The sequence below is a fragment of the Bos indicus genome, chromosome 14 (genome assembly GCF_029378745.1).
Source record: "Bos indicus isolate NIAB-ARS_2022 breed Sahiwal x Tharparkar chromosome 14, NIAB-ARS_B.indTharparkar_mat_pri_1.0, whole genome shotgun sequence".
NCBI lineage: Eukaryota > Metazoa > Chordata > Mammalia > Artiodactyla > Bovidae > Bos > Bos indicus.
Window position 1 is genome coordinate 61,084,801 of NC_091773.1, and position 17,079 is coordinate 61,101,879.

General features: G+C 39.7%; 1 protein-coding gene across 17 annotated transcripts in view; it reads right to left on the reverse strand.

Annotated features, from left to right (window-relative positions):
• Positions 1–17,079, reverse strand: part of RIMS2 (regulating synaptic membrane exocytosis 2) — a 609,863-nt gene that overhangs the window by 424,811 nt on the left and 167,973 nt on the right. For all 17 annotated transcript variants that reach the window (XM_070802800.1, XM_070802803.1, XM_070802799.1 and 14 more), the window contains one exon: positions 7,791–8,101. In XM_070802800.1, the coding sequence (XP_070658901.1) occupies positions 7,791–8,101 (311 nt within the window). The remainder of the gene's footprint in view (positions 1–7,790; positions 8,102–17,079) is intronic.

A 17,079-nucleotide genomic window follows, 5' to 3' on the forward strand; every position in this document is an offset into this window, starting at 1 on the left:
AGTTAGGATGAGAAATAGAGAAAAGACAGTGAGATAAGAGTTTGTAGAATTTGAATCCATAACTCCAATTGTTCATAAAGTTTATCCTCATTCTTTTCCTGGGGTTCTGTCAGACATCCCCATGCCCTTATAGATCAGCCTTCTTTTTCCTTAAGCTATTTTACTATTCCATTCATTCAGGTTTTCAGTAACTGTTCCCTGAGCACATTGATACTGATTGTTCAGTCGCTAAGTCGTGTACAACTCTCTGCAACCCCACTGACTGTAGCTCACCAGGCTTCTCTGTTCGTGGGGATTTCCAGGCAAGTATACTGGAGTGGGTTACCATTTCTTTCTCCAGGGGATCTTCCCATCCCAAGGATCAAACTTCCATCTTGGGGCAAGACAGGTGGATTCTTCACCACTGAGCCACCAGAGAAGCCCTTCACTAAGCAACTGTATCAATTACTGTGTAAGGCACTAGTATTACATTGATGAGGAAGATACCTGACTCTTACATCATGAAATCTGTTTAATTTGTTCATTTCCTCCCTTACTTTTTGTAGGGAAAATTTTCAGTGTCTTATAGTTGATAACCACCACTTTCCAAATTCTTTTTAAAAGGTCAACACTTACCAGTGCAATGGCGTTCTTATGTTAATGAAGCCAGTAATTTACTTTTTGAGCACAAAGAAACTTGGAATTCAAAATAAATAAAATTAATCTTAAAGCAGTCATTTCATGTAAAATAAATGTTTCTCAAAATGACATGTAAACTATACCATCTATATATGTATTATTCTGTGATTTTCGGTTCTTCTTAAAATAACTATACTAATTTTTGAAATAGATGCTTTTCCACCAGATATTTTGTTTTCTGCAGTGATATATTCAGTGACTATGAGCCCCCTAGTGGATGGCAAGTGAAACAAAAATTTTGTGCGGGTTATACACAGTCAAACACATTTTCAATTTTTAGCACCTTGCTGATGAAGTACTCATTGCAAAAGCTTTTTAAATTACCAAATAATAAAGTATATAAACATTTACACATTTAAAGTCTACAATAAATGACAATACCACTATATAAAAAACATCCAAACTGTAATCTAAATTTTCCAAAGACTATGCAAACTTTGATTTCTGCATCTCAAATGCCAAAGAATGAGCCATGACAAAGTTGGTTTATAACCACAGGGTAAGTGGGACAGTGATATTAAATACTTCTCCCACCACCACCTTTCAACCACACTTCATTTTGTCCACAAGCGCTTACATCCTGTCCTTGAAAGAGGAATGTTAACTATCTTATGTCTGAAAAGTTGGGGAAAAGATAGACTGTTGCTGGCTATATTTCAGATCAGAACTTTGTTAACTGCACATATGTTCCACACAGAATTAAATCATGTCAGAAGCTAAAAGTATAAGGTGGAGACCTATCAAACTCAAGCCAGTTTATAAGGCAACTCAATGAAATATTTCATATAAAAAAATCCAGGATAAAAGCCAACCTGTGCAGGCTGCCAGGAGAGCAGGTGCAAACTGGATTGTCCTGGGCAAACTGGCATATATTGCAATTCCATTTATGTCTCTTAAATGAAAGAAACTTGACAATGGTTCAAGTTTAATTCAACTGAAAACAGAAAGCATTTACTCTCACCAGCAGAGTAAATGAAGTAGAGGAAGTATACTCTCACCAGCAAAGTATTTGAGATCAGATTAGATCAGATCAGATCAGTCGCTCAGTCATGTCCGACTCTCTGCGACCCCATGAATCACAGCACGCCAGGCCTCCCTGTCCATCAGGGTTCTCCCTCTGAACTCACCAGTCTCAGAGTTCACCCAGACTCATGTCCATCGAGTCAGTGATGCCATCCAGCCATCTCATCCTCTGTCGTCCCCTTCTCCTCCTGCCCCCAATCCCTCCCAGCATCAGACTCCTTTCCAATGAGTCAACTCTTCGCATGAGGTGGCCAAAGTACTGGAGTTTCAGCTTTAGCATCATCCCTTCCAAAGAAATCCCAGGGCTGATCTCCTTCAGAATGGACTGGTTGGATCCAATTGCTCCAAATCCTCACAGATGTTAAATGATATCATGGTTTTCATTTTTGTTTTACAATTGTAGCTTCTCCAAGTGAGTGCATCTAAAGTGTCTCATTGTTGTCTTGCTTTGCATCTTTCAAATGAATAAAGACAGGACATTCTCCTTGTAGTTTTATCAGGTTAGCAGCCATTTGTGCATTTCTGTCGTGAAGAAAATACTTTTTGCACTTTTAGGGCTTTTGTTTTGTTTTTCAATTGGGCTGTGCCTGGCCTCTCAGTTGTAGCATGTGACTCTTAATTGCAGCATGTGGGATCTGCAACCCAACCTGGGATTGAACTCAGATCACCTGCATTGGGAGACTGGCGTCTCAGCCTCTGGACTAGCAAGGAAGTCCCTTATTTATATTATTTAAAGGTGAGTGTTCTTTATATTTCTTTTTAAGCTACATGTATTGCAAATATTTTCTCTGGAAATTTCTTAAAGTTTAATTTGGTTATACATTTTCTTAGTATCTTTTAATGAACAAAGTTTTTATTTTGATGATGTCTAGTTTGTCATTGTTTTGCCTTTTATGGTTAGCACTTTCTGTGTTTATCTATGGAATCTTTGCCTATATCATGAAGATAGCCTCCTCTGGTTCTTCCTAGAAGCTTTATAGTTTTAGCCCAAAGCAAGGTCACAATGATTTTCTTCTACATTTTCTTTGATAAGTTTTATACTTCTAATTTTTATTATTATAGCTATGATCCATTTTTGGTTATTTTTATGGTAAAAAAGCAAGCTTCAAATTTCATTTTTAAATGGATATTCACTGTTTCAGCACAATGAGACTTGTTTAAAGGACAGAATACAGTCTATCTTCTTACCATTCTTTGTACCACTAATAAGAATGAATATGCTATTGTTGTTTGCTGGATTGTTCTGTAAATATCAGTTAGGTCAGGTTGATTGATACTGTTTTTCAAGTCTACTATATCTTTGATGATTTTCTGCCTACTGGTTCTATCAGTTATTGAGAGAAGGGTATTTATAACTCCAGTCACTCCAATCACAACTGTCAGTCAGTCAGTTCAGTCGCTCAGTCGTGTCCGACTCTTTGTGACCCCATGAATTGCAGTATGCCAGGCCTCCCTGTCCATCACCAACTCCCGGAGTTCACCCAAACTCATGTGCATCGAGTTGGTGATGCCATCCAGCCATCTCATCCTCTGTTGTCCCCTTCTCCTCCTGCTCCCAATTCCTGCCAGCATCACAGTCTTTTCCAATGAGTCAACTCTTCTCATGAGGTGGCCAAAGTATTGGAATTTCAGCCTCAGCATTAGTCCTTCCAATGAATACCCAGGACTGGTCTCCTTTAGGATGGACTGGTTGGATCTCCTTGCAATCCAAAGGACTCTCAAGAGTCTTCTCCAACACCACAGTTCAAAAGCATTAATTCTTCAGCACTCAGCTTTCTTCACAGTCCAGCTCTCACATCCATACATGACCACTGGAAAAACCACAGCCTTGACTAGATGGACCTTTGTTGGCAAAGTAATATCTCTGCTTTTTAATATGCTATCAAGGTTGGTCATAACTTTCCTTCCAAGGAGTAAGCGTCTTTTAATTTCATGGCTGCAATCACCATCTGCAGTGATTTTGGAGCCCCAAAAATAAAGTCATCCACTCTTTCCCCATCTATTTCCCATGAAGTGATGGGACTAGATGCCATGATCTTAGTTTTCTGAATGTTCAGCTTTCAACATTCATAATTCTGAATTATGCTTCCCCATAATGTGTCAGAATTCTACTGTTCATTTGGGCTAGTCCTTTGTCAGTGAAAGAAGCATCAAGGGATAATATTGAAAGAAATATATTTGTTTTTACCACCTTCTTCAAAGATTAGAGATATGCTTCTAATTTCCCTACAATGGTGAAGTAATTACTCATAAATTTGTTGGGTTTATTTTTAACGTCCATAACCTCTTAACAATATGCACTCCAAAGCTTAATAATCTATTATGTGATCCAGGCTTCTAATATTTCCTTTTTTCTTCCTAAACCTAACTTTCTAGAGTCCAAAGGAAACTATGTCATTCAGCTATCGAGTTTTTGAAGGAGTCTGCTTCCATTATCCATTTTATTACCGTTTATTCATTTAAAATCCTAGCTCCATTGGTTATCATCTATTTTTTTCATCAAAGTGCATATACTTTGATCATTATACTTGCCATTTCACAATTTTTCCTGATTCATGAAGTCCTTGTGTAGCAGACACTGCTGCTGTCTCAACCCACATTGCCTTATTCCTTCACTGTTCCCTACATAGTGATGCTTTCTTACTGTATTTGTAATATTCTGCCTGACTGTTTTCTCTGGCACAGGAATATACTTGAGCAATGAGTTCCAGAGAGTTAATACCCACCAGAAATAGTCTTAATCCAACAACAAAGGAAAGTTATGGATAAATACCCACAACCTCCTTACCCATTGCATGGGATAACTCTGTGAAATGATACTTTGTCTCCCAAAAGTACCAGTAAGATTGAGACACAATTGCTAAGAGGTTAAGGTCTTGAATGCATCCAATATTGTATTGCTTCCTTAACTGGATCATTTCCCACATCCCTACAGGCAATACCTTGGATTGCCTTACGTATAAAAAACTACCTGCTCTTAAATTTTTGTGTCCTCAATCTAAGATGGTCCTCTAAGCTTAAAAGTCCTGAGTTCCTGAGATTTTGCACTGAGACGTGTTCACAACATACCAGCCATGAAATCACCACTGTTTTGCCCAAGATAGGATTTACACTGTCTGTTTCACTTTTGCTAGTTTTCAAACAACCAGCACAGCCATCATTTCATTATTTTCCTAAGATGTAGCTTCACCAGGGTGATGGCTTCAGGCATCTTCTAAAGTGACTCCCCCTGGAAAAGGAAACGGCAGCCCATTCCAGTATTCCTGCTTAGGAAATCCCATGGACAGAGGAGCCTGGTGGGCTATAGTCCATGAGTTCACAAAGAGTTAGACACGACTTAGCGACTGAACACCAACAACAAAGTGACTCATAGTTACCTTACCTGTCATAATTGAGTGCTCATGGAATAGAGGCAGGCGTGCCTCAGCTAAGCTGGACACAGAAGGGGCGTGGGTGATGGGGCTGAGGGCACGCCTCCAGGGGCATGTCTGCTAGAGGCAGGCAAGGCTCTGAGAGCCAGCAGAGGAGTCGAGATGGCCAGACTCCAAACAGCCATGAGCCTAGAGGGTCATAGACACCAGGGGACAGGTCTTGCTGGTAGCCAGCCTAGCTTGGGTTCTTCCGCCTCAGCTGAGCACCTTCCCCACCCCACAGACATGGAGGATCACAGCCCTCCAGTTCTCAGCCAACACTCCCCTCTTTTGGATTTCGAGTCTGAGCTTTTCCATTCCTGGCACCTGGCAGGGTGTCTAGCCAGAGAAGACTGACGGGGTGGCAGACAGAGGTTAGAGGGCATCACTATCCTACATAGGGTCAGACCTCAGGCCAGCGGCCAAAGTCCAGGCTCTGCAGAAAGATAATTAAGAGCTGTCACTGTGAAAATGGGCGGGGGTCAGCTGTCCAATCCTTGGGTCAGAAAGATCCCCTGGAGACGGAAATGACAACCCACTCCAGTATCCTTGCCTGGAGAACCCCGTGGATAGAGAAGCCTGGTGGGCTACAGTCCATTGGGTCACACAGAGTCAGACACAACTGAAGTGACTAAACAGAGGCAGCAGGTGTCCTCAAGTTGGAGGGGGATCTACATCACAAAACGTAAGTCAAATTCTGTTACTAAGAAACTCCTACTGAGCAGAATCTGATGTTAACTTTAAAGGAGAGATTTGTTCCTTGCCTTCAAATTGTAATGGGGGCAGTGTGGGCAGGCAGCCCTTAGCACACCACTCTTACCTGGCCAGCGTGTGACCATTAGCACAAGACCCTTAGAGCAGTGGCTAGAGGTCCCCTCTGCCAACAGTCAGACTCCAGTGATCCTCCAGGCAGAAAGGGCAGTGAGAGGTGGGTTGTGCCCTTTGCCCCAGGTCCTCCTGGGCCTCTGGCCTGGGGATCAGCAGATGAGCTGGGGTGGCTTGGGAAAGGCTAAGGGCTGTGCCCTGCCAAGTTCCAGAGCCCCTGCCAAGTCTGCCCAGTGGCTGGGCCCAGGCCTTTACCAAATGGCGGGGGCAGTCTCCATGAGTCACAGTCCATGGAGGCCTCAGCACCTGAGTATGTGGATACTGTCATTAAGGTAACAGCTTCAGTCTGTCCATTCAAGTATCAAAAACTGGTACAGCTTGATCAGTTGTCTACCCCTAGGAGGTGGCCAGAGGTCGGGTTATAAGTTATAAGAACACTGTACACCATTACTTCAGGTCCACCTCTGTGGTTGGGGCTCTTCTCAAAGAAGGGCAATTGTTGTGAGCTGGGAATTAATCTGACTGGTATTTGCCACAAATGATTCTCTCCAGTTTAAATGAAAAGCCTGCAGTCCTGGGCACCGGGTTCCCTCAGTGATGACGGCCACACAGGGTCTGGGGACCCAGTCCTGAGAGCACTGCCAGCCTCATCTGCCAGGCCTGGACCCTGGTAAGAGGACCTAGACCGGGTGCTGGATGTGAACACTCCTGGGCAGGGTAACCAGCCCCCTTCTCTTAGCCAGGGCCTGGACCTCACAGAGCAGAAGTTGAGACTCGGGACCTTGCCTTTTCTTGTCAGAACAGAGAATATCATTTGTTTTGGTGGAGGTTTGCGGGAATATTCTTACCCAACCATGATCTGACCTCAAGAACAAGGGATCTGACGCTAACTACACCCCTCCCTCACCTTTCCTACGAAGGGCTTTGGTGAAAGCTTTTGGGGTTCTGAGGATGTGAGCCATCTGTCTCCTCTCATGGCATCGCAATGTATCTTTCTCTGTTCCAGACTCCAAAGCTTTGGTACCATTTGGCCTCACTGTGCATGGGGCACACAGACTTGCATTTTAGTAACACTCAGAACCGACCATCCTGTAAGCACAACTTAGATTTGTGTTTCAACAAATGCATGACTTTATAGTTGTTCACATGTAAATGCATCTGCCACTTCCAGATAACAAACATAGTGTGAACTAGATTTTTTTTAAATTGTCAGTTCAAACAGAGGAATATGGTATAGAAAAATAATCTTCCCAACAAAACTTTCCATTCTCCCCCTTCCAAAATTAGGAAATCTAAGACTCATAAACTATTTTTAAAAGTCTAACACTTTGAACATAGAGAAGCCCATTGAACTGAGCCAAAGAGTTAATAACAGAGTTAGTCAATGGAAAAATCAAACTATGAAACCCTTTCATCAGCTGGAAAACCATTTCATGCTTCAACCTGAGGTAGAACCTTTGGAAACGTGATTAATCTTCCCTGTTCTCTCAATTCCGCTTCCAGTTGGTCCCATCAATCCAACCTCTCCAAAGTGTCTTAAAAACCATCTCCTTCATTCCCATTGCTCTTATGCCCATTTGTCTTTCCTGGGATCATGACCTCCTACCAAGGCTCCCTGTTTCATTTCACTTCTTTATTCTGGAACAATCTGACACTCCTTCATCAAATCTACGACTGTTCAAACATATAAGAGCTCAAGTCCTAACATCACTTTCAGCATTGCTATAAAACATATGGACATTTACATTATATTTAGACAACTCATTTGTTGCCTAAACATGTCGTGTATTTGTATTTCTGTTTGGAATGAAGTTTAAAAATAATATTTACCTAAAGATTAAGCAAAATGTTTACCTGTCTGAAGCTACGTCACTGGCAATTTGGTGCTTCACTCCTGACCCATTTTTAATAGAATCCTGTCTTGTGAGCCCATGAGATCGACTTTTCTCCACTGCAGGTACAGATAAGTCACCTGAGGGTCCTTGGAACTGGGCCTGCTCATGCAGTTTTGCTTTCTTCTCCTGAGGCGCCTCCTCATTCCGAAGTCCTCGGAGAACCTTTTGATCAGGTTGCTGTGGTGTATTAGATCCACTATTATAAAACCATGCTCCGGATTTAGCGAGGATTTCTTGTTGTTTTCGGCACAAATTACATACCCACATAACCTGCATGTGAATATACAGGGAAAAGAAATTAGTGTTTCCAAAGTTAAAAGCAAGTAAAAAGAGAGACAACAACTCAAGCTAATATATATATATATATATATATATATATATGTATGTATGGTCATTCTTTCTAAAGTTAAAACACAATCCAGATTAACTACTATTGTTAATTAAATTACGTATCTTTTAACTCTGTCAAAATAACTATAATGAAATAGACAATATTTACTGGCAGTAGAAATACCAAACTAGAATGTATAATTACTATTTGTTTCTTTGTATTCTTTAATTGCTTTTTATTTAAATTAGAGGCATAATAAAATACACAGAAAATGGATTTTGAGGCTAGAAAAAATTGGATCTAATACCAACTCCAAGGAACCTTGGCAATCATTTTTATTTTGTTCTGTCTTCAAATTGGATATACATTACTCTTCATTTTTCTCCAACTAAATTCAAAGTTCAACAAGGTACTGAACCTTCATGTTTATAGAACTTAGTTCCCTTAATGATAAAATAAGAAATAGGGATATTAATATTCATTTTCCTGTTGTTGTTTTGAGGATTGAAATAATTTGGAGGAATCAACCTTCCTGATTTCAGATTATACTACAAAGCTACAGTCATCAAGACAGTATGCTCCTAGCACAGAAACAGAATAAAGACCAATGCAACAAAACAGAAAACCAAGAGAGAAAACCACACGCTTATGGGTACTGTTTTTGACAAAGGAGGCAAGAATATACAATGGGGCAAAGACAGACTCTTCGATAAGAGGTGTTGGGAAAACTGGACAGCTACATGGAAAAGAATGAAATTAGAACACTTTCTAACACCACAGACATAAACTCAAAATGGAATAAAGCCCTAAATGTAAGACCAGAAACTATAAAACTCTTAGAGGAAAGCATGGGCAGAACACTTGAACTTAAAAGCTTTTGCACAGCAAAGGAAACTACAAACAAGGTGAAAAGACAGCCCTCAGAATGGGAGAAAATAATAGCAAATGAAACTGACACTTTCCAAAATATACAAGCAGCTCATACAACTCAATACCAGAAAAAAGCCCAATCAAAAAATGGGGAAGTGACCTAAAAAGGCATTTCTCCAGACATACAGATGGCTAACAAGCACATGAAGAGATGCTCAACATCACTCATTATTAGAGAAATGCAAATCAAATCTATAATGAGATACCATCTCACACCAGTGAGAATGGCCATTATTAAAAAGTACAAACAATAAATGCTGGAGAGGGTGTGGAGAAAACAGAACCCTCTTGCATTGCTGGTAGGAATGTAAACTTATACAGCCACTATGGAAGATGGTATGGAGGTTCCTTAAAAAGTTAGGAATAAAACCACCACATGACCCAGCAATCCCACTCCTAGGCATATACCCTGAGAAAATAAAAATTGAAACAGACACATGTACCCCCCAAAAAAATAAAATAAAATGTCTGGCACCATGGCACAATGCCTGGTTTATGTTGGACTTTCAGTAGGTTACCTACTAATAATAGGTTAATCTTTTATCACCAAATATATTACAGCTTCTTGAGGGGCTTTTATTTCTTTTGAGTAGCTCTTAATGGCTAAAATAAAGCTTAGGAATATTGCTGATTAATAGAAACCTAACACTTTCATAATTTTACTAGGACACTTCACATAAAATGCACAATTTAACCATTTTTAACTGCACAGTTCAGTAGTATTAGGTATATTTATATTGTTGTGAAACAGATCTCCAAAATTTGTGTGTCTTATAAAATTCAAAGTCTATATCCATTAAACAGCAAATTCCCTTTTCTCCCTCCCATCCCCTGGTAACCATCATCCTACTCTTGATTTTTTAATAGATGAGTTTTTCAGACTCCAGGAATCAAAGAATTTTAAAACTAACATCTGTATGGGCAGATAAACTTTTATCTTCTTCCAAAAAATGTTTTTCAATTAATCAAAAAAAAATCGAGTGATTTTAATGTCATATTTATGTCAAATACTGAATCTTAAGGCTCTCCAGATGGCTAAACATTTCTCCTTGGTTTGAATTAATTATAATAATATAGATAGTCACAGTAAAAGAAAAATTCAACATGCTATTTTCAACTGATACAAGGATGCTTTTGTAAAATGCAATTTAAAATTTTTGCTTCATTGCCCATTATTTCAGTTCACATTGTTTGTACAGTCTATATCAAACAACACTGTACTTGATCATTTTTATTTTGTTCTGTCTTCAAACTGGATATACATTTCTCTTCATGTTTCTCCAACTACATTCAAAGCTCACTGGGGGCAACATCTGTATCTTCTATTTGCATAATGTGCATGCCTGCATGCTCAGTTCAGTTCAGTCACTCAGTCGTGTCTGACTCTATGTGACTCCATGGACTGCAGCACACCAGACCCCCCTGTCAGTGACTGAGTCAGTGATGCCATCCAACCATCTCATCCTCTGTCTTCCCCTTCTCCTCCTGCCTTGAATCTTTCCCAGCATCAGGGTCTTTTCAAATGAGTCAGCTCTTTGCATCAGGTGGCCAAAGTACTGGAGTTTCAGCTTCAGCATCAGTCTTTCCAATGAATATTCAGGACTGATTTCTTTTAGGATCAACTGGTTGGATCTCCTTGCAGTCCAACGGACTCTCAAGAGTCTTTTCCAACACCACAGTTCAAAAGCATCAATTCTTCGGTGCACAGCTTTCTTTATAGTCCAACTCTCACATCCATGCATGACTACTGGAAAAACCATAGCTTTGACTAGATGGACATTTGTTGGCAAACTAAAGTCTCTACTTTTTAACATGCTGTCTAGGTTGGTCATAACTTTTCTCCCAAAGAGTAAGCGTCTTTTAATTTCATGGCTGCAGTCACCATCTGCAGTGATTTTGGAGCCCAAGAAAGTAAAATCTGCCACTGTTTCCCTATCAATTTGCCATGAAGTGATGGGACTGGATGCCATGATCTTAGTTTTCTGAATGTTGAGTTTTAAGCCAACTTTTTCACTCTCCTCTTTCACCTTCATCAAGAGGCTCTTTAGTTCTTCTTTGCTTTCTGCCATAAGGGTGGTGTCATCTGCATGTCTGAGGTTATTGATATTTCTCCCAGCAATCTTGATTCCAGCTTGTGCTTCATCCAGCTCAGTGTTTGTCATGATGTACTCTGCACATAAGTTAAATAAGTAGGGTGACAACATACAGCCTTGACGTACTCCTTTTCCTATTTGGAACCAGACTGTTGTTCCATGTCCAATTCTAACTGTTGTTTCCTGACCTGCATACAGATTTCTCAAGAGGTCAGGTGGTCTGGTAGTCCCATCTCTTTAAGAATTTTCCAGAGTTTGTCGTGGTCCACACAGTCAAAGGCTTTGGCATTGTCAATAAAGCAGATGTTTTTCTGGAACTCTCTTGATTTTTCGATGATCCAGCGGATGTTGGCAATTTGATCTCTGGTTCCTCTGCCTTTTCTAAAACCAGCTTGAACATCTGGTAGTTCACAGTTCACATACTGTTGAAGTCTGGCTTGGAGAATTTTGAGCATTACTTTACTAGTGTGTGAGATGAGTGCAAATGTGCAGTAGTTTGAGCATTCTTTGGCATAGCCTTTCTTTGGGACTGGAATGAAAACTGGCCTTTTCCAGTCCTGTGGCCACTGCTGAGTTTTCCAAATTTGCTGGTATATTGAGTGCAGCACTTTCACAGCATCATCTCTGAGGATTTGGAATAGCTCAACTGGAATTCCATCACCTCCACTAGCTTTGTTTGTAGTGATGCTTCCTAGGGCCCACTTGACTTCATATTCCAGGATATCTGGCTGTAGGTGGGTGATCACACCATCATGATTATCTGGGTCATGAGGATCTTTTTGTATAGTTCTTCTGTGTATTCTTGCCACCTCTTCTTAATATCTTCTGCTTCTGTTAGGTGCCGGGAGCCAGCATACTGCATATTGAGTGCATATTGCATATTGCATATTGAGTGCAGCACTTTCACAGCATCATCTTTCAGGATCTGGAATAGCTCAACTGGAATTCTATCACTGCCAGGAGCCAGCGTGAGGAACTCCGCCCATGGCAAAGGTCATGAGGAAGGAGGCTCAGCATACGCAAAGGCGGGATCAAGCCTCAGGAGTCCCCCTGGAAATTCTCAAGCATCTACCCCCAAAACCAGAGTCTGCCTACTTTCTGCTTTGTGCTCTCACCTACACCTCTGACTTTACAGGGGGCTGTCCCCCACTACCTCTCTCTGAAAAGAAGAGTTAACTTACAGCTCCAGTTAATAAAGTTCCTGGGTGTGATAGTATTTCAACCTACAAACTCCTTTGGAAGTCCTCTAGCCTGCCTGAATAGGTTTTTCCAGCCACATGTGATTGCTCAGAGCCTCCAAACTGTGAGAGGCATGAGATGTTCTAAACTGTCTAAATACAGATTCCTTTGAGCAGTTAAAAGATTGATTAGAAATTGTATTGGTGAAGGGATTTTCACTTGTTGGGCCAATGTTTGCTGCTAAGTTTCCATATCCCTTACTTGCTGTGTCCCTGGCAGTGTATTGATTAATATAATTGGTGTAAGTATTGAGTGCATAGCTTTAATGTTTGTAACCTGGGACCCTTGAGCTAATTCTTTTTCTTGTTATAGCCCACCACACCTTTGCTGTGTAGGAATGCAACTTTATCTAATGCTTTTGGAGGGTGGCTCCTGACCAATCACCTTTAGAGAAAAATAAGTTTTCTGAAGAAAGGGTCTTAAAATGTTAACAGGCCTCCGGGCCATAAGATGATGCAAATCACCTAAGCTTTTGCATATGATAAGTTTGCAGGAAGAAAGCCTGGCTTGCTGCATGACTCTACCCCTTCCCCGATTATCCTCTATGCATAACTTAAGGTATAAAAACTACTTTGGAAAATAAAGTGCGGGCCTTGTTCACCAAAACTTGGTCTCCCCATGTCATTCTCTCGCTCACCTTCTGGCTGAATTATTCAGCCTCTTTTCTCCACTGAATTTCCTCACTGAGCTATCCTTATTCTATTACTCTTTATATCCTTAATTAACGTTTAATTAAGCAGTTGTTTCCTGATCCTCGCCTACGCCGTCCCCGCTTTGAATTCCCTGGATCCACCAGGGCTGGACCCCGGCAGTTAGGTCCATACCATTTCTGTCCTTTATTGTGCCCATCTTTGCATGAGATGTTCCTTGGTATCTGTAATTTTCTTGAAGTGATCTCTAGTCTTTCCCATTGTATTGTTTTCCTCTATTTCTTTGCATTGATCGCTGAGGAAGGCTTTCTTATCTCTCCTTCCTATTCTTTGGAACTCTGCATTCGAATGGATATATCTTTCCTTTTCTCCTTTGCCTTTCACTTCTCTTCTATTAACAGCTGTTTGTGAGGCCTTCTCAGACAACCATTTTGCCTTTTTGCATTTCTTTTCCTTGGGGATGGTCTTGATCCCTGCCTCCTGTACAGTGTCACGAACCTCCGTCCATAGTTCATCAGGCACTCTGTCTATCAGATCTAATCCCTTGAATCTATTTGCTCAGTCAGTTGCTCAGTCGTGCCCAATTCTTTTGACCCTGTGGACTGTAGCCCACCAGATTCCTCTGTCCATGAAATTTTCCAGGCAAAAATACTGGAGTGGGTTGCCATTTCCTACTCCAGGGGATCTTTCCAACCCAGGAATCAAACCAGTTCTCCTGTGTTCCTTGCATTGGCAGAAGGAGTACCACTGAGCCACCTGGGAAACCCTATTTGCATAATAAGACATTATACATTATAGAACAGTAAGACCTAAATTTTTGCTAACTTGAAATCATTTGAAATCTTTCTGGGGGATGTAATGTAATAAAATTTTTATGCTATTACACTAAGATTCATGTTTCGTCTGTTTCCAAAAGAATTAATCATCAATAACATTAATTTTTGTTACTATCTAATTTTTATAATAAGAAAGCATTTTTTATATTAAAATATCAAAATATCACTCAAATTTTAAAAAATACATCATAGTTCAAATTTCTTTTGGTTTGAATACATATGAAACACTATACATTTAACTCATCAATAGTCTCAAAAATCAAATTTCAACCAAAATCTTCAGCCTTTAAATGCCATCTTGTGACAAATGTAGGTACTGCAGATCTCTTTTAAAAGTGAAAGCAACTAAATATAAAACCAGAAAATAACATTAAAAGTTAAATTTGAATTTTTCTGTTTTTTTTTTTTAAAAATTATGATTCATGTTAACAGTGATAATACATCTATATGATTTTATGATATGAAGTTATCTGGACTAAGTCACACTCAGAATATTGAAGAATAACATCCTTTTGTACCTGATAATTGATAATGAAACAGAAATGAGAGTTTGTGAGACAGACAACTATCTAATCATGATCATTTGCAGAAACAACTTACTGCTGCTTCATTATTTGTCACAAGGTAAGCAGGTTACTTAAGCTCTTCCAGAGAGTTTCAAGAGTATCCCTAGAACAGCAGCCTAAGTATCACCTGGAAACTTTAGAAGTGTACCTTTTCAGGCTACACCCCAGACCTACTGAATCAGAAACTGGGAAAGAATGCAGAAATACGTTATTTTCTTTTATTTATTTGCCAAATCCTACAGGTGATTCTGATGTTTGGTAAAGTTAAGAGAGCCATCAGGGCAGCAATTCCCAACTCAGTGTGTTCAATGAGTTACAAGTGTGTTCCTCAGAATGACTAGGGTAGGTTAGAGGAGGCTATAACCAGCCCTACCCAGTGCAGACTAGATAAATGTCTGATACTATTTGTACAAATTTATAAATTTAAGTTAACTCATTGTACAAGCAGTATCATTTCCAAGCAGCACAAAATGAAAAAAAAAAAAAAAAAGAAGAACTAGAAGCACTATGAGCTTAGTTTTCCTTATCTGTTAACACTCAGTGGCTATTAATACATAAAATAAATGACTGCAAGGTGTGAAGGATGCTGTCTGATTTCTATTAAAGACACTATGTATTAATACTTTCCCATCCTCTCTGGGCTATCCACATTGTGCTGTGCTTAATCACTTAGTCGTGTCTGACTCTTTGCAACTCCATAGACTCTAGCCCACCAGGCTCCTCTGTCCACGGATTCTCCAGGCAAGAACATTGGAGTGGGGTGCCATGTCCTCCCCAGGGAATCTTCCGAACCCAGGGATCAAACCCAGGTTTCCCTCCTTACCGTCTGAGCCACCAGGGAATTCTGACTAGATCTTATGTTCCTTCCTAAACTGCTGGCCTCTAGTAATCCTCATATCCTAATACCCAGTTACCCTTCTCTCACTATCTCCTCCTACTTTCGGATTAAGAATCTATTAATCTTTAAGGATCAGAAAGCCTAAATCCACTCACTTAAATTAATACAGAAACTGACAATTTCACTTAAAGCCCTTTACATACACTGCAACTCATCAATTGCTGATACTGAACAATGTCTTACAAATACATAGATGTGCTGTGAAGTGAATTTTCACTAACTGTCTGTGAAACAATTGATATCTATTAGAGCTGAATTCTGTGTCTGTGGAAAAAATTAACTAATTTGGGATAAAATAGCAGGACTTTTGTTAATGGAATCCTTTAGCCAGTTAAGTTAACCAGCAAATGTACCTTATGATAAATGCTTTTAAAACATCTTAGAAATATATATGCTCATAAATCACCAAGGTTAAAGCTTATTAGTTTGGCTGGTCATCATTTATCAAAACAAAAAATCTAGGCCCTGAGAATACAAAGACACAGAGGATTCAAAATTATAAGGTATTATTACTTTCAGTTCTAAATATGCCAATATTTTCAAAGTAATATAGCAATATAAGAGGTGAAATACTAGTGACTCAAATTTGTCCCTTATTACCATATGTTCCATTCCACAAACATCCTTGTTGGGGTTAAAAAGGGGAAAAAACTAAGGAAAATAGAAATATCTCTTCAAAACCATAAAAATGGTAAATGTAATAGCTAAACTTCATAGTCACAAACCAAACTATGTTAACTGCACACAACAACTTAAAGGAATGTAAACCTCTGAAAACTCTGATTTTCATCTAAATAGGGATAATAAATAATAGAGTATTTCAGAGAAATGAAGGATTACTGCTTAGAGACTGATGCTAATGAGACCAAGGCAAAGTTGATAAAACCAGCTAACTTTGCACAGAATAAAAGAATTTACTAGGCTCTACCACTAATCTATAATGCTTATCAATGTGTGCATTTGTCAGAAATAAAGTGTTAAATTGATTGGTTTGACCCTATCACATGACTAGAAAACTGTGGAAGACGCTGCTGCTGCTGCTGCTGCTAAGTCGCTTCAGTCGTGTCCAACTCTGTGCGACCCCATAGACGGCAGCCTACCAGGCTTCCCCATCCCTGGGATTCTCCAGGCAAGAACACTGGAGTGGGTTGCCATTTCCTTCTCCAATGCATGAAAGTGAAAAGTGAAAGTGAAGTCGCTCAGTCGTATCTAGCTAGCTATTAAATTTATTTCCTTTGTCTCTTAGAAAATTACATTTCCCAATCTCCCTTGTAGAGATGGCCATTATTATGTTCTGGCCAATGGATTACAAGCAAAATGATGTGTGCCATTTCATGACCATTCAAAACTCTCATATGCTATGATCAAGCTCTTCATTCAAGACCCTGGGGGATAAAGGATCCATTAAAAAATAGAAGGAGGCTGGGAATCTGAACGACTACTTGGAAGGGAGTCTCTGATGATCAGCCACAGACAGTAGTGTGGACTTCACACTGTGAGAAATAAAATTCTATTATGTTGAGCTACAGAAACTTTCTAAGTTTATCATTTGCAGTTGACTAATTCAAAATCTTTCTAAAGCACATGTTCTACTGAATGCGTCACCAGCATACTCTTTATATGAACAATGCATTACTAAAAAGGCATAAAAATGTGCTTCAACGTTGATCTGGAGCCAACTTTCACTGAGTCTTAAGAACAGCTT